The sequence below is a fragment of the Boleophthalmus pectinirostris genome, unplaced genomic scaffold, assembly GCF_026225935.1.
Source record: "Boleophthalmus pectinirostris isolate CB_2022bp ecotype Guang Dong unplaced genomic scaffold, ASM2622593v1 HiC_scaffold_18, whole genome shotgun sequence".
Classification (NCBI taxonomy): domain Eukaryota; kingdom Metazoa; phylum Chordata; class Actinopteri; order Gobiiformes; family Gobiidae; genus Boleophthalmus; species Boleophthalmus pectinirostris.
Genome location: NW_026571133.1, coordinates 29354329 through 29372788, shown reverse-complemented (window position 1 = coordinate 29372788; position 18460 = coordinate 29354329). Strand labels below are relative to the sequence as shown.

Sequence of the window (18460 nt, the reverse complement as noted above, 5' to 3'; positions counted from 1 at the left end):
ATAATAATAACAATAATAATAATAATAATAATAATTGCACTTTATAATAGTAGGGATGCCATAAAAACCCAACAAGCAGACCCAAATAAATAGAACAAGAACCAGTGCAGACACACGACTACTCAGTCATACAAATACCACCCTCAGAGACAACAGAGCCCTAAAAACAAGTTACAGTAAATGATTCAAATGGCCTTAGCTTCAACGTGGCACTCAGCTTTACCTGGGAAGTACTGCACAGACAAACCTTTCATTAAACTGTAAACATCCACACAATCTCCCAGGAATTTCAAAGTGAACGAAAATACAACTCAAAATGCAAACATCTCCTGACCTGAATGCCATGGTGTTTGGTTATGGAGCAGTCTCCACATGCAGCGCTGCATAACTACATGAAATTGATTTACATTTTGTACTCTGGAAATGACTGCATGGCAAAAACTGTACTCTTTTTATGCAAAAGATCAAACTGTTTCCACAGTAGAGTGGCTACTATATTTGCATTATAGTCTGCAAATGCGGGCATGGATAATAAGGGAATATTATCTCTAATTCTTTAGAAGTCACAGTAGAACACAAAGGAGCTAACGACCAAAGAGCTCAGATGGTAATAAAAGGAATGTTCTCTAACAAATAAGATTTTCTGTAAAAAATATACAATATATTTACAAAACAATGAAAAGAAATTTAGAAATGAAGAAATTACCTAACTTAACTGAGGCAGGTTTGCAAAGAATATGTGGTCATTTCTGACATGAAATGCAATGCAGCAGGCTTTTTGACAACAATGGAAAAAAAAACATACATTATGATATTCCATGTCTGGCTTAAAACAAAGCCTACTGTAGTCTACGCACAAACAACAAAAGCATGTCTCATTCTCACAGATGTCTAGAAAAAGTCCTTTTTGTGGCAGCACTGCCTTATCTGTAGACAGGGAGCTGGATGTGGCTTTGCTGGTGGTGGTGCTCCAGCAGCAGAGGCATCCCCATGGCTTGGTACCCACGGCCCAGCATGCGCTCTTTGATGCAGGGAGGCTGAATCTCACTGATGAGGCACTCCAAAGACTGCAGGCTGCTGCTGAGCATAGCAGCATGGCACAGGCTAGATGTGGGCAGCCCTCCAGTCAGGTTTTGGTCCGCACTGTAGGCCTGCTGGCTGTGAGGATGGGGCTGCAGCGCTGGGTGCTGCGTTTGGTGATGATGGAGATGGTGGCATTTAGGATGGTGATTTGAAAGAGACAGGTCTCTTGGTCTGGCAGCGCATATGCCTGTTGCCAACAACTGAGACTGATAACTATTGTCACTATTTGGAGTAGATGTTATATTGTTGTCCCAGAGAGAAGCAAAGTATGGGCCAGTAGAGATATCCCCCTGCATGCAGTTCAAAGAGGAGGCACTCCCCCTCTCCTGCACATTGGGAGGAGGCAGCCTGTACGACAGCTGAGAGGGGTAGGCCAAAGACATGACACTTTCAGGAGACTGTCCAATGTGAGTCCCATTCCCAGCATTGTACATCCTCACTGCTCTCTGCTGATACTGCTGTGTTTGTTGTTGCTTGGGCTGCCACGATGACCTATAGTCCGCTTTGTCCAAGTACACAGCTTTGGCCATGCCTGCCGTCTGTGTGGGCAAGACAGCGCCTGCATACGTCACCCCACTCTGGGGCGCCACAGCAGCAGCGGCCTGCACAGAAGGGCTGGTGCGGGCCTCCCCTCCCAGCTGCGGCGCCTCTCTGTGTGGGTTTCTGCTCATCTGCCTCATCAGGCTTTGAACTTGAGCCAACTCTGCCTGGGGGAGCCGGCTAGGATCCCCTGAGGCCACCCTGGTGCTAGAACACTGTGTGTCAGTGGGAACATCTGATGACTTACATGAGCTTGTGTGATAAGCTTTATGTCCATGTCTGTAGGTGTTACTCATAGCATTACTGTATGGTGCCATAGATGCCTGTCCATTTGAATGTTTAGTCCTTTTGCCGTCTGAGTTTTTCAGTACTCCTTTGATAGTCACAGAGGCTTTGACTATGGCCAGCAAACCCTGATAGCCTCCAGAGTATGGATAGGAGCTATAACTCTGTCCTGTAGTGTCCAAGCCATTGACAGTCTTGTTTAACTGTTTATGTTGTGGCACCCGCACTTCAGTTTGAAAGATTTTAATGGTCAATGGGCTCCTGGCGGTCTTTTGAGCAAAGGCATCCAGCTCTGCTGGAGAGGGGTACCGTGATACCATGGGTGCAGGCTCTCCTGAAAAGTAAAAAAAAAACATGTTTTTAGAACTTCTGTAATGGAAAAATAAATTAATGAAGCACTTAACACTTTTAACTTTTTAACACGATTAATTTCTCTACTGAGAAAGAAATTCTAGGTTCACTAAACATTTGAATTTGAAGCTTTCCTTTAGTTATCATCCTGTGAAGTTAATGTAAATGAAGTGTTCAAAAGCAAAGCTGACCAAATAACGCAGTGGGACAAGTAAATGGCAGTACCATTTAAACTATTAGCTGGCCGTTTAACTTCAAGCAATAAAAATAGAACAGTGGTCTGTTTAAAAATGGTGCATGTCAAGATTATTGAAATCCTTTCAAATACATTTAAATTAACATGAAGATGGTGAAAGTCATTGCTGGCAAAAGAATAAGACAGTAATCTGTTATAAAAAGGGCAGCAAAATCAAAACAAAACACTTCATTTCAATTTCAATGACAAAACCAATTCCTGCTATGCTGGGAGGGCTCACTTGTCGTTCCCATCTCAAATTGATTTGGGAGTTCATTTCATTTCAGGTCTACAGTGAGCCTCAGACTGTGAAAATGACTCAATCTACAAGATCCACCTCATGAAGAAAATAAATTGGGTGTTTAAAAATGGAGGAGGAATGGGTATAAGGTAGAACCATTCAATCCATGCAACAATCTCCCAAAGGAGCAAGTGCAGTGCCAGGAGCGTGAATGCATTCTACAGAGAAATACAACAAAGCAAAAACACAGCTTATTATGTAGCGCTGAGTAGAGCTGCTTTGGAAAACAACGACATCTGGGTTTGCCCAAGGAGTTGTTTATACTATATACAAAATCAAGATGTGAGCCCAATCCGCTGTGCTTTCTCATAATCTCACTGCGGAGAGAAGTAACCGGAAGAACCAGCTGCATGAACTATCTCTGACTTCTGGTTACACCTTAATAGGCCAACAATTTGGAGATATGGTCCTAAAATATAAAAGGTGACATACCCCTACAAAAATTTTACTTATAAACAGGAAGAAAAAGACAAAATCTGATCTAAAACTGAACTGAAACTACAGACTGGACTAAACTAAAACAGGATGTAACACTGTAATATAGAACCATACCTGTATTAAAGCAAGTTTTGTTATTTCAAAGCATAGCACCAGTAGAATGTTCATTTATAGGATATAACTAATGGCACATGCACTTTCAGGACCATTACATTATTGGACAAAAAATGTAGCATCAATTTCTACTGTGAAATTATGTTACTTAATTACCAAAGGAATAAATCTGTGTGGGTCCAATGTGCATCTGGCATTTTGGACGTTTTCTTTTGAGGCAAATGTCAGAGTTTGTGTGGTGCGACTGACGCGCAGTTCCACAAACACTTTGAATACTAACATGTCTTCACAGGGTGTCTGATATTGTTAGGCCAGAGATTAGAGCCCTGTCAGAGCCATGGAGACACAACACAGCTGCACAACCCACTGGGGCTGCCTTAATGTGGTACTATGGTAACCTCATTAGCAAATAGGCCTTTCCACGCTTTGCATTCCTACATTTGTCATTTGCAAGACCACTACTGTGTGTGACATGTGCATAAAGAGCAATTGTTATTTTAGCAGAAACAGAAATTCAGTGATAATGATTATTAAAAAATAAGATGTGAAAATGACCCAGCAAGCAGTAAACCGGTTTTAAATTAACAAACAGAGGTAATTGTCTCAGTCCTGTGGGTTTTTATGCCAATCAGAGGTGCTGAATTGTGGTAGACCAAGCAGAGAGCGCAGCCAAAGGGCTTATGTCACTTGAAATGTATGAGTTATTCAATTCAACCTGACAATAAAACAGCAAAGGTTGGCATATTATTTGTAAAAAGAAAACAAGGCTCAAAAAGTCATTTCAGGCTAAACTTAAGCAATATGAAGTGAAACACACATTTGTCACTTATGATTTTCACTGTAATGGTGACTACCAAAAAAGCGCAATCAATAGTTTACATTTAAAGTGGGTCAAAAGTCACTTCTGTTCTACCAAACACTTCCTACTGATACTCTTATTTCCTACATCTTGACTTACTTTTTTTTAAACTATATTAAGACAATAACTACAAAAAATTACAATAACTCTTACTTATCCATATGCATCTACAGTGGCTTTGATTCATGGTCTTCAAAGTGTGCAAAGTGAATTGTAAATGAGGCCATTCCCACCTCGCATCTAAAAGCCAAGTTAAACATTTCCATAGTTTGAGCTTGAGAATATTACCAAGCTTTAATCAGCCTTTGGCGCCTTGAGCAGATAATATTCATCACGCTGTTCCTGGAGTATGTTTGCATTAATATGGGCTTAATTTTTCGCACACAGCGGGCACATACAGGGAAATAATGCAGACAAACAGTGTACACAAACCCAAAGTGGCTGGAAAGCTCATTAAAGCTTATCGCGCTGCTTACCAACGTGGGGATGCTGTTCCCCAGGGGACTGAGAAGAGATAAATTGGAGGATATAAATCAACTCAAAATTACACGACTTTTCCCTAACTTTGCTCCTATCTGTTTTACATCAGAGAATATGAAAGGTTGTCATATGAAAAGCTGTTAAAGTGCTAGTGTTGTCACGATATTAAAGTTTAAAAATTCAGTTTTAATTTTAAGAAAAACACAATGATAGACTCAATCAAAACACTTTTTAGACAATTTAATGTTATTTTTTACCAAATAAATTACAGCAAACATGTGGTCTTATGCTAGTTCTGACATATCAATACTTGCCGAAATGAGGATCTAGTCTGAATCTAGTTTTAGTATCCATTAGTTTCTGTGTATTGATTTTGACAACCCTAATACAGGTAACATTAAATATCTTGTTTTTTTCACATTTAAAAAGAGCAGTGGTAGGAAATAATCAGGAACCGGAGGCATAAAATATAGTAGCAAAAACAAACATGGGACTGTTGACATGACAACCAGGAAATGGCAACCCAGCTCTGTCAGGTAAAGAGAAGAGCGGAGATAATTAGCAGTCTGACCTTAAGCACTTAATCACCCTGAACCTGCACATAGCACACCGCTTCACTCTGTTGCCTGAGAGCCACGGCCAAATGGCACTGAATACACCATTAGTCGTGTTTGCAACAACCTTGACTGGTCTAGCACTTTGCATTTACTGAGTCTTTAGCAGAGAGTAATGAGTTACATTTTGCTTGAATAATTTTGGGAATAAAATACATTTTTAAACAGTGATTCAATGATGAGTTACTTAGTAACAGTCGATGCCTTGTTAGTCTATTTATTATTATGTTACCTATATATGCGTTTAGGTGGTGAAAAATGGAAACTTAGTTTGCTATATTTAAACTTTATTGTTATGGTGTAATCCATTTGTCAATTAGATGTTACTTCTAAATACTTAATCTCAAGCAAATAATTGGATAGCTTGTTTTCTTCTACCCATTTGGTATCATTTTGACAGAGAAGTACTTTTTTATGGCTACCCACTTGCGCTCTTTATTACATCCTCCCTCTATTACAGATGGAGATTGATTCTAGATGACAAGGCTTGCTCTTACTTTTTCCACTTCCTAATGACACTGCTATTTGGTGAGTCCTGATTGATAGATTTAATGATCCCAATAGTCGGGCTCAAAATGTGCTCCCGGTTGGAAGAGGCGGTCCACATTAAACATGCTGTTGAGGCGCTGTGGCACCCTGCTGAGTCAAACTGGCACGCTTTCACAGGAAACACCTAATCCTCATTTCCTGCTTCCAGCCAGGAGACACGCTCGCAAAGAAAACAGCGGGTGGCTCTGGTCCATCATAAACCCATAGTCACCAATAGGGCTGTTCGGTTTGTGTGCGGTTGTGTCCATGCATGCATCAGGGCTTAAAAAGGAAGGCTTATACACTGGCTTTGAGATAATTGGGGAATAATAGCCATCTTATTTACAATGTTGCCTCAAATATATGGCCTTTCCTTACACAGGTCCCACCCCCATGCATTCCCACTGAGTGTTTTCTGTCACTTTAACTGCCTAATCTTTTCCCCGTGGCCATACTCCCAGCCATTTTTTCCAAGATTAGAGCAGAAACCTCATTGTTTTTAGCGGCTGGAGCTAATCACTAATTTATGGGCAAAACAACCCCAGGGGCAGGTCTGAAAAAAGAAGTTGAACCCGAACATTGCCTTTCTCCAAGCCTCCAGCTTTCAATGGTTGCATACCCCCCAGGGCCAACATAAGGAACGCATTACAGTGACCGCTAGATAGGATTCTCCGGAGATAAACTTTATTTCATAAATTATGCCTGCTCATTTCCATACATGTGTGCTGCGTTGCCAGGCTTCAGGCTTGTATGGCTTTGATGTAGTAGCGAAACTTATGGGACGCACTTGGAGATAACAGATTTTGCATGTCAAATCCTGAGCAGCAGCGTGGAGTTCCGAGCTGGCAGCTAATTACAGGCCAGCGCCTCTGTGCCCGCCTAAATACTTGTTTACCACACCAATAATCCTGATATTTAAAATGCTCCAGCCTACCTTAAGATTTAGGGACGGCGAGGCACAGCACTTTCAAGACACATTAAAAACCTATGTCTCGGGTTACCATGACAACCTCCTCTAAGTACCCTGTTGGCCCAATAAGCCCAGTCATTAGAACCATGTAATTAATTGGCCCTGCCTCCATTCGTCTATGGGAGACAAGCTTCTGTACTGACTGTCCGCTGCTTAGAAGCACAAACCTCAGTTGAGCAGACACACACACACGCACACACACACACACAGTATTCTTAACACCAAAACAGAATGTTCATTTTATTCAAACATAATGAACAGAAATCCAATTAGCGATGCATACAGTCTGGGAGGACTGCGGAGATTCTGTACTGATTCAACAAACCCTGACCAAATGAGTAAATTTCATAATCATTGTGATTAGCTATAAAATCAGTTTTAAACAGTAAATTGTATGTTAATAATTGTGGTTTACTGACATCTCTAAAGATGCCAGTGTCAAAGATGAGAGCATTTAGTCCTATGTCAAAATGGAGTAAACAAATTGACATCCCACACACCAAGTCTCTACTGCCGACCATCGACACTATGACAGAAGACTAAAGCCAGGTCCTTCCCTTTCCCCTTTCCCGTCTCCCCCCTTTCCCCCAGTCACCAGTGTGTCCAGAGAAGAAACAGTAACAGAGTAACCTCAGGGTGGAACACTACGCTTAGCTGTGTGTGCTGGAAGAGGCTCTCTCTGTACTTCGCACCAGTGTCACTCTTCATTGGTTTCTGTGCCGCTTGCACCAGCTTGGGCAAAGTTTTCTTCTCTCAGAGCCGGCTCAGGCGTGGGCCAATAGCGTGGGAAAAAAGCATCTCCAGTCTGTGCCTTCAAGCTCAAGATGAGCACAGCTCTCATTCACTCATAATTCTTCACTCATTTCACCAAAATCTTTCAAATGACATTCTGTGGCTAAGAGCTTTCTTGTCCATTGCCTTCTATTTATTTATATCTAAAAATGGAAATGACTTTCAAAAGCACTGCAGAAACTAAAGACTGTCCCAATTTAACTCAGCCCAACAGCGATGAGTTTAATGAAGGGGCCTGGGCCACACACACTGAGCTCTCCTCAGTCGATTCCCTGTGGTTTGTGTGAAATGTGAGGCTGGAGCTGCAGGGTGCTGCACCAACCACAGTTGCTCAACACTAAACCCAGGGGGGCGGGCCCTGCAGGTAAACAGGATGTGAAGTACACCCCTGGTTACAGTGTGCCTCGGGCATACTGGCTCCTTCTGTTCCAGCATTTAGCAGACAATCGCTCCACTGATTCCCAATTAATATTTAATAACATAGAGACAAAGAGCTATTTCACTGCAGGAGCAAAATGGAGGCAAAGAAGAGTTCACTTTTTTATAACTGAATAAAAATAGATCATGTGGGGGGTAAAATATAGAACAGCTCCAACACTCCAGATAGCACCAGGCAGTCCCAACAGTAAATATGATGAGTGACAGGGTATTAGGACACATTAGGAACTCCCTGTAAATAGCAATAAACATATCGGTGCCATCAACAAGTGATACTTCTTGATTAATAGTGTATACTTTATATTTGCTGACAAAGTTTTTACATTTGACTTACAGATTAGTGCTTCACATAGTGTTAGTCTGAACCATTTCCTGACAGTAATTTGTGCAGAGTGAAACAGATCCCATTTCAGTGTCTGCAATACACCTGTCTGTAGAGCACTGATGCATTCATGACTCTCAATGATACGTAGTCTAGAGACCACATGCCCAGATATAGCCACATTCCCTCTGACAGGAAGTCTAACCAGCAGCAGTTAGTCAAAACACCTGCGAGCATTAGTAGGAGTCAGGTTAATCTCAGCACAGCTGTCCCTGAAAGCTGACAATTAGGGACCATTATATATGTTCATGTGGTGCCTCTAAAAGTGTGAAATCTGCAGGCTGTATACCCAGTGGACAATGGTAAGCCTTCCCAAATATTGTATCATATGGCACTGGCAGGACTGTGACTGTGCAAATGCCAAATCACTATATTTATGGGCCCATTATCTGAAAATACACCGCAGGAAAACACATTGTAAATTGAGTGGTGAAAAACACTCGTTCAAACCACAGCACAAAAACGTGGTAATTTCAATAAAGACCAACCTCAATCCGCATTTGTATAGAATTTAATCCACTCACATGAGGAACAGTTCACTTATCCCGTACTTAATGTCTAAAAAGAGGACAGTAACATTGTATCGACAATTAGATTGTCATAGTCACAGAACTCCAGGAGCCAACTTTTAAGCGATACAAGAGCTATTCATTTAGCCACTAATTTAGGATCAATGGTGAAAATGTCTAAAAACCATGACATTAGCACAGAGATGACTGATGCAAAGAGGAGCTCACCTTTTGAGATGCCAGGCTGCAGGTGTGGCGCTGGCAGTAGGAGTGGAGGTGCCGAAGCCATGACACTTTTGGTAGAGCAATTGAGATGCTGTGAGGGGAAGTTCTGTCGTCTTTGGATACAGGCCAGCATGGTAGATGTATACGGCTGCACACAGCCTCCAAGTACCTGCTGGAAAAAAGGAAAAAACATGTCAGTATGGCAAGTGGGATATCAATGAACACTTTAGTTCAATGAAAAGAATAAAGTGCATGGTAAGTCTGAAAACAAAGGTGCTGATGGTGGCTCACCACAAAACTGAGCTCATATGAAAGCAGCTGAGCATCCACTTATTCCTGTCAGTCACTACATTTTCACGCACAAAGTACAGTGACTACCCCCTTTATACATTTCTCTAAGAAGCACCAGATCACATGCATTTGTACATCACAGTAGTGAGCATGTACAAGAACTCTTAGAATCTAACAAAGTAATATCACTTACTGATGACTTGTCTCGTCCCACTGTCTACTTGTTCTGATGGCTCTTTCCTGTTTCCAGTCGCTTCTTTGGCTTTGATCACGCAAATCATTTAGAGCCTTCTGTAGCCTCGGGCTGTGTGTTTCAATTTGTAAACAGCCTTGGGATATTCCATGTATTTATGAGGCTATTGATCAGAGCAGAAACTCACTATCAGAGAATATTTTTGTGCTATGGTTAGTGTGATGAGGGTAATGATACTTTACAGCTCACACAGCTGTGCAGCCACTTCCTCATCTCACATGAAGGGAATATTTCATTAGCAATCACATTTGACATTCTCTTTGATTATCTGAAGTCGTCAGCAGATGTGAATGCCAGCACATGGTTCATGTATTATACACCTGACATTACAGTGTATCAGGTAGAAATACTGCAGTATTGCATTATTTGTCCTATTTTAAGTAAAAAGCTGTTTGTGTCTAAACACAGAAAGCTTTAACATTTGTGTGCCCCTGAAGGGCAGAGGACAGTTATTTGAGTCAAACAAAGGCGTGTTCACAAAGAAGCTGCAGGAGGATGATTAGCCTCACCCCGAAGGCAGAAGAGAGTGTACATTTTCCTCAGGTGTCTCTCCACCACTCAACATCTGTCCCTTGATGACAAGCCCACTTCAAACTGCTCAGTGCAAGCTGTCTCATCAGAGCACACACATGTGAGGAACTAAAAGCCCTGCTACGGTCACATTCCATTTGGAAAATAATGGCAATTTCAGAACAAGCCCTCCATTACTGCACATTGGTCAGGAGGCAGGCTAATGCACAAAGACCACAAACAGAGAAAAAGGTATCTCCTGGGAAATCCCTTTGAATAACAGAAAATGAGACAGGAATTATATGTAGATGAATGAAACAGGTCAAGAAGGGCATTATATATTATTCAAATAGTGGCTTACAGCTGGAAGGGAAAATCTTTAATAGAGAGCAGACATAGTTATTATACAGTGAATAAAGAGCAGTAAAGTACCATGGACCCAATGCTGATCCTGCTATATCTGCATAAAGTCTCTGAAATACATTAACAGTGGAAAAAGAAAGATCTCAGCAATTTGGCCTATTAAAACATTCAATATGTATAAGATAAAAATAGTGTTGTCACCATAGTCAACAAAAAAGTCAATCTCAGTTTCAATAATAAGCAACAGTATTTCTATATGACAGTGTTATTTTTTATAAATATAGAAAGTCTTTTTAATAAATATAGAAAGTTGGTTTTTTTTACATATTAAAAGTGGTGCTATTCAAAATCAAGTGTTTTTTTTCTTTTTACACACTTCTTTACGCAGCCTTCACAGCTGCACTTGCCTCCATCAAGGACAAGCTAAAGAGACACAGGAGGTCATAACGCTGGGGCTGTTAGTGTGTCTAATCCTGTTCACTTTGGGCCACGTCCATGCAGCAGATAATCAGCGTTATGAAGTCCGCTGTGGGCCTTCCAAAAAGATAAGTCAGCTTGTGCTTTCAGTCCATCTACTGTCCCCCATGGTTCCCTGATAAGGCTGTTTTTGGCAGTAAGACAAATAGACTTTTTCAACGTCTTTCCTTCTGCGTTGACACAAGAGGGTTAAAAATGCTCTTTCTAATGCATCCACTGTCCTATGATTACCACAGAAGTGTTTGGAGAAGATAAGAGGGTCGGTTAAAGAGTCACAAAGCTAATGATAAAAAACACACAACAGACAAGTGCCTCGGGTAAACAAGCAGAAATATTTTACAAAACAAACTCTGGCTTGTTGAAAAGATCCTGACAAGCCCCTCCCCAGAGGTAATAAAAACGGATTATTTGTAAACTTTTGAATTCTCATTTTGTCATGTTTTTTATGGTGCTATTAATAAATTATTAAGTGTAAATCCAAGTCTAAGTTTTTTTTGCAGCACTCCTAAGATTACATAGCACTTCTAAGATTGCAATTTTAATGGTGCACAATGTAACTTTACTTGTGAGTCTGCCACTTACTTGCCTCCATGGAGATGTAGTAAGTTTAATTCCAGACTTTGTAACATTACAGGCAAAGTAACAAGTCTTATTCCTCAGATAAAAAGTAACTCTTACTGTTAGCAGGGTCAGCTCTCCACAGATCAGACTTGTAACTCAGCCCATTGGTGTCACAATTTTGTCTCCCTGGATATTAATGGAATTAATGTTATACATACCAACAATATCATCTCCATGGAGACAAGCAGGTGACGGACCTTCTACCAGAAAGTTACACAGAGCACATTTAACAAACTGGTAATATAAAATAAAATGCACCACACTTTCTGCCTATCTCCCACTGTTCAAAGCTTCAAAGCAGACTGAGAATATCCATCAGGAGAAGGTGACATTAATATAGATGGATTCTCCGTATCATTCTGACCTTCTGAGGCAATTTGACAAAAACTCGCCTCTCCTCCAAAATTTCCACCCTTCCAGAAATAAAGTACAGTCTAAACATGCCCACTATCTCTCCCTCTCTCACCATCTCACTCTGCTGTTAATTCTCCTCAGATTCCTCAGTTAATAATTAGATGATAATGAAAAAGGTTTAGGAAGTGCACCCTTTCCACTCTGCGTCTGTGGGGGGATTAGCATGTGAGGCCTATGCTAATGCCCTCTTTTCCTCCCTCAACTGCACTCAAAATTCATCTGTGCAACGGGCAGAGTGCAGAAAAAAGGGACAGAATGATTCAGAAAGGTTAATTTGGGGAGAAATTAATGATTAACACAGAGCGTGGGGTCATTATGCGAGTGGTAATACGCTGGTTCTCCTTGAATGAAAACGATGTGTACTGTGAATAACAATGCATTATGGCTATAATTAACTGTATATTATGGATGACTGGGACAACGCAGTTGGAGGTAGCACTGCAGGAAGCTGTCTTATAGTAATGGAGACTAGACAAGTAAAGTCTGACGTACAGACAGCAGTCCAGCCGCAGCTGCCATTTTCAACTCTATACCCCCCCCCCCCCCCTCATACATTTTTAATAGAATCTATTACTTCTGGATTAGCCGATAAGAGCTGCCCTGGTTAAATTCTGTAATAGTTTGCATAATTGGTATCAGAGGCGCGTATAAGAGAGATTCACATTTTTCTTTTTGCCTTCTGTGCACTGACAGAATAAAAGGCGATACAAAGGTTCACAAACCAAACATCCCACAACCACTTCAGTCCAACACTTAATGCCCAGAGGCTGATAACAATGAGCCTCATTTCCATTGAGATTAGCCCCATGTAAAAAGGTATTACAACACAGTTAAAGGGGCTTTCTTATATGATTTATGCAAGCTGCAGATTCATGGGAATACAATGGCTTGGCAATATTCTGACAGATGTCCACAGCATTCAGATGAATGTAAATCATGCAGCGCTAATGGTTGGGGTGTTGAAGAAAATATTAATATTTTGCCTTCTCAAGCACAAAATTTGAATGCTTTGGTGTGATGAATAGGTGATGAGGAAGGTATGGCAGAAAGAGGTGCGAGGGTGACAGAATTGAGAAATAACAGATTTTCTAATTATATAATGGGTGGTTTAGGGGACACTTTATAGAGCCTCTTTGAATGACTTCTTAAACTACTGAAGGTTTTTAATTCAATTTCAGGATCAATATTTTTCATATCTGATAAGGAATGTATACACAAGCCAGCAGAGATTTGGACAATTCTAATGCCAAATGGCTAAATTACGTCCTATCATCAAGGGCAGTTTAATCAGGGAAGTCAGCAGTTTACAGGCCAGGCTCAGATCTGCTCTCAAAGATGGGCTGATGCCAAGGCAAAAGGATGCAGCAGGGGCAAGGTCATGGGGTAAATGCTACAGCCCAGATTTAGAGAGTAAACACTAGAGTTTTATCTAATCAGTATCCCAGTGCACTGCACACATCAATAACTGATGCAAGAACTAAACTGTTGTCCAGTCTAACCCTACAACATCGTTTAGAAAGTTTTCAAAGTTTTTAATGTTTACAGAGTCTGACAACATCAACAACAAGGAGTTGAGTAGCGGTGAATTATACTGTGTGAGGTCTACCATTCTAAACTGGGCTGATTTATGGTTTTTATCATGGTAGTGTGCTGTTCTTTGTAAATAGCCATTTTGTTTTAACTGTGCATTCAACAGTGTTGTTAGCTGCAACTGGTTCAACAACTAAGCTATTTATTCAGCTAATTGGCACCCAAGGATTTGTGCCAGACTTTGGCTGCAGTGACTAATCTCATGACAAAATTTGCATACATGGAAATGTCACATGTACTATAGATGTCTGCCTTCATTGTCCCGCCTACCCATTGTCAATTGTATGGCAAAGGGGTGGTAATCTTACAGCCTGCTTTTAGCATTTAAAAACCATGTGCAGACAAATAAAGCTCAGATAAATAATTGTAAACAAAGTAAAAAAAATAAAATAAAATTATACAGTGTAAACAAACTAGGAAGAAAAGTTAATTTCTTGCATTTTAGTAAGCTAATGATTTGTTTTCTGCTACACAAGCTTCAAATAACATCAAAATGTTCTACAAATCTTTGATGTATAGACCCTCTGAGGATGCCCTCACCACTTTGTTTAAGTCAAACGATGATACATCACTTGCAATTTGCTGTAGTTAATCATTAATTTGAAATAATGACCAGATGCAATCATGTAGACAAAATAAAGATTACAGGAGTTCCCGATCACACAGGGGGTCTGTGTCCCCTCCCCACTGACCCCCAGAGGCCCAGTCCTTAACCTTCCACCCTTCACCCCCATCCTCATCCCATTACTATGAATAGACCAATTAGACAGATTTCAAAAGACGCCAAGCTACTCGTAATTACACATGACGTCCCCCTGTAGTCGATAAGTGCACAATAGAAACTAAACCGCTGACATATTGCGGACAGACATACTGTATACTTCTCCCAAGTAGTTTCAGTTAATCTTATCCTATCGTCTTTATGCATAAGTCTCAATGTCAGCTATAACAGGGGCTGGAAGTGCTCCCACATAGATGACATGGCAAAAAATACATGACCTCAATCAGTCCTTGCACTGGCCTGAGTAATAATGATCGGGGAAAAGGTCATTCTCATGGTGAGCTCAATCCTTCATCTGGTAATTTAGTATAGGCCTGGAGATTGAGCAAGGCCGGGCAGACTTCACAATAAATCAGAGCTGGGTTACTTTAGGGAGAAAGCAAAGAGAAGCGAGCAGCCAAATGACAAATTCCTTCTCTTCACAGACGTGGAATTACTGCTGGGGTGTGATGTGAGATCAGAAGGAAAAGCCCACGGGATACCTGTGCTCCGACTCTTCATAATATGACTCCATTTACAAGCTCTGGAGAGGTTCAAATATGACTACCCAAACAGAGAAATTGTATTATGTTGCCTAGAATGGGTTCCATGTCTGGCTGCAAGCTATAAGAAATCATGTGATTACTGTATTATATAGCAATCACAATATAACAAGATTATTTGTGTTTATAACAGCCACAAAATAAGGAGACATTTGAAACAGGAAGGACATACCGTATCAAACCTATACATAAAATGATATGCAAATCATGGCAGATTTATAGGGAGTCATATGGGAGAAGATTTACGATTGAAACACTGTCAGTATAAATAAATAAATGAAAACAATCAAGAAGCCATGGCCAGATTAGTTTCACTATGTTAATTGATTGTTATAGCTCTTTTTGCTGCACATTTTGCTTCCTATCAAACTGAATATTGCCCATATTGCACTACAATAAAATTTCAATATATTGTGAACCTTTGCTCCAGATCAGTAGGTCTTACACCAATGCCTGGTCCCTTAATTTTACAGCTGAACTGGGTTCGCTAACCTTCTCATTAATTTTAATCACCAAAATGGCCATAAAACAGAGCCAGTCAGAAGAGCATGATCCATAGCACAGGCTTATTTGAAATTAAAGCCTTTCTATCACAGGTTGTGTGAGTAATGGGATTCCGTTCGCCTGATGCTTTGGGGTACTTTCTGTTCTCTACTGCCCTGCTGTTGATTGATTGGTGTTAATTTTGGAATGTCAACATCACACATACTGTATCTCTTTTAGCAGTGGATAAGTCATTATTGTTATAAATCACAAACAGGCACATTCAAAAACATGACACTGTGCCATTTCTAAACCGGGGGCATTTCCCTTGTGCCTCAATATAAAGCTTATCCCAGGGGGTTGACTTATTTTCCACACAAAAAATAGCACACAAGAAGGAAAGAGGATAATAAACAGCAAATTGCAGGCTTTTTCTCTTCTGCCTCTGGTGGAAAGCTGTGACATCCCATCTCTCTGGATAATAAAGGATCTGGCACAAGCAGGAAAAAAGGCTTGCAGGGTAGAATTTCACACCTGGCCAATAATCTATAGGGCCCTCTGCAGCGGCTATAACCTTCAACCTCGGCTGCCACCGGTGCAGTGAGGTGCGATGATCCCTCCTCCGGCTTCCAGACAATAGCAGTGGAAACCTTCAGAGACAGCTCTCAATGACCAATAATATACTTCAAAGCACTTCCTGGATTCGTAGACATTCAGACGTGGAAAAGAGGCTTTCACATCATCCAGTGCAGACTGATGAGAATGGATATTGCATGGTTACACTTCACAGAGGAAGGAAAAACTTGAAACGAACCCAATCCTTATCCAAAGAAGAATTATCTTATGTGAATCTAACTAGTAATAACACAGCCTTTAGTATGAAGATAAGCCCATGTTAAAAATCCACAGTAGTCAAAACAGTTGGCAATCTTCCCTGAATCTAACTAATGATGACCTACAGCCTATCCCATATTAGGACAGGCCCATGCTAATAAAATCTACCATAGCAATAACAGTACAGGTGCACACTGGGAACCTAACGAGATATATGAGGGCACACACTGGACAATCTAAACAGCTCAATCTAACCAAATTCACTTACACACTGCATCCACCCACAACATTCTTTGCTCTTCAATTCAAGAGCAAAGAAAAATGCAAACCCACGAAAATTTAGACGAATCACAAAGGGTAAGCTATATTAAGATATTAAAACTACTAAATGTATATATCTTACGTAGTTTTAGCTTATCATAAGGCTTGTTTATCTTTGGTTCGCCACGGCTGATTGGTCGCTCTCCAGTTCGGAAGGCGTACTTCCTGTGCTCTGTTTTCCCAATGCGTACAGTTTGGCTCCGGAGAAATATCCATGGATGGGACGAGATTCTTTTCACTCCACTTCCTCTACATGTTCAAGACCTCGATTGGAATTTTGGTTAGAGGCGACGCTGTGTCCCGTCTTTTTGCACCTCAGCTGGCGAGCAGCTCCTGTGCCACAAGAGAGTGATGTCGGAATGGAAATGAGTCCTCGGCTCCTCTGTACTGTTGAAACCGGCTTCGGGCCAATCAATCAAAGCTGCATTTGAATATTCCCACGGCTCGACCAATCATGGCGCAAAGGAGGCGGACGCTACTGTGACGTTCTGGCACTCAGAGTAAGCACGTTGCTGTAGAAAAAAAAAAAAAAATACTTAAAGGAAAGGGGGATTTATTGGTCTCCAACAAAGATTTATCTTGCGACGCAAATTTCTCTCTACTGATGGGATTTCGCCCTATCAGAAAGGTAATTATCCAAAAATAAAAGGGCTTTATAATTTACATAGTATACAAAAGAGTGGATTAGGCAAATTTTGGGCTGCTTCAAAAGTAGGCGACTTAGCCTACTACAGTCATGTATTATAAACCCTAACAGCAATGACTTCAACCTGGCTATGAAAGCTTATTGAATAAGAATAAAACTCATAAAACTCAAGTCTGCATATATAGAGTATATATATAAAGCCAAGTAAGTATATATATATATATATATATATATATATATATATATATATATATATATATATATATATATATATATATATATATATATATATATATATATATATATATATATATATATATATATATATATATATATATATATATATATATATACTTTCTTGGCTTTATAAAAGCATAAAAAGCCCTGTGTCTTTAGCCCTTTGGGTCATGAGGTGTGTGATGAGGTGAGATGACGGCCAAGCTGGGCAGTCAGTCATCCAACCTAAATTTAATAATAGTTTTTTCGTGGCTGAAATGAACATGTGGGGCATCAAATGGCATCTCTGCATGGGGGCAATGTACCTGTGCATGTTTTCTATTAAAGTTGTTTCCTTGATGTTGGACCTGGCCTAAATGTTCAGACATTGTAGCCTGCAATATACACTGGGACTTTGTATATTTGAACCCTAATGAAAATGCAATGCAATGTTAATTGTACCAGAGTAAAACTTGAAATTGTCCTGCATAGCACTGTAATGAACAGCTTACAGCAGAAGGACTCCAACCCGAAAGCTCACTGTCACTGAGATAAGAATATCAAATTGTTTCTTGACAGCTTTCAGAGTGTCATTTTTCAGAATGAATGGGGCCTGCAGATGGCAAATGAGGTTACCATGCCAACTGATGTCTCTATATTGAACAGAAGACATAGGCCCAGTTGCAGCAGAATTGTTCTATGTAATCATATAATATTGTAATGATTGCTAAATCAACACATGCTCTCTTGACTGAATTTGCATATTTCTTTTACTGTCTTAAAATTCCAATTTTTTTATTTTTTCATCAAGTTATACTCCTTATTGTGGAAGGGCATGACTAAGTAGTGGTGCTGTACATAAAAAAAATAATAATAATGAAGAGATAAGAAGAAATAATTCAATTATTTAAGCTATTTCTTCTATCTTGTTTCATCAGTGGGCCAGATATAAATATAAATGTCATCTTTTTTTT

At 40.2% G+C, this 18460-nt stretch overlaps 1 protein-coding gene across 4 annotated transcripts; it reads right to left on the bottom strand.

The window, feature by feature from the left end:
- LOC110160574 (protein FAM222A-like) lies at positions 1 to 17019 on the bottom strand. Of its 4 annotated transcripts, none has more exons than XM_020925242.2 (3): positions 16707 to 17019; positions 9148 to 9316; positions 1 to 2242 (listed from the first exon to the last, which is right to left on the bottom strand). In XM_020925242.2, the coding sequence occupies exons 2-3, from the start codon at positions 9275 to 9277 to the stop codon at positions 924 to 926; spliced, it is 1449 nt and encodes a 482-aa protein (XP_020780901.1). In that variant the 5' UTR covers positions 9278 to 9316; positions 16707 to 17019; the 3' UTR covers positions 1 to 923. The 4 variants fall into 4 exon arrangements, with proteins under 4 accessions (XP_020780901.1, XP_020780903.1, XP_020780902.1 ...); XM_020925244.2 differs by having other exon boundaries at positions 9148 to 9313; XM_020925243.2 differs by lacking the exon at positions 16707 to 17019 and adding an exon at positions 9629 to 10917.
- Positions 17020 to 18460: the final 1441 nt, after the last annotated feature.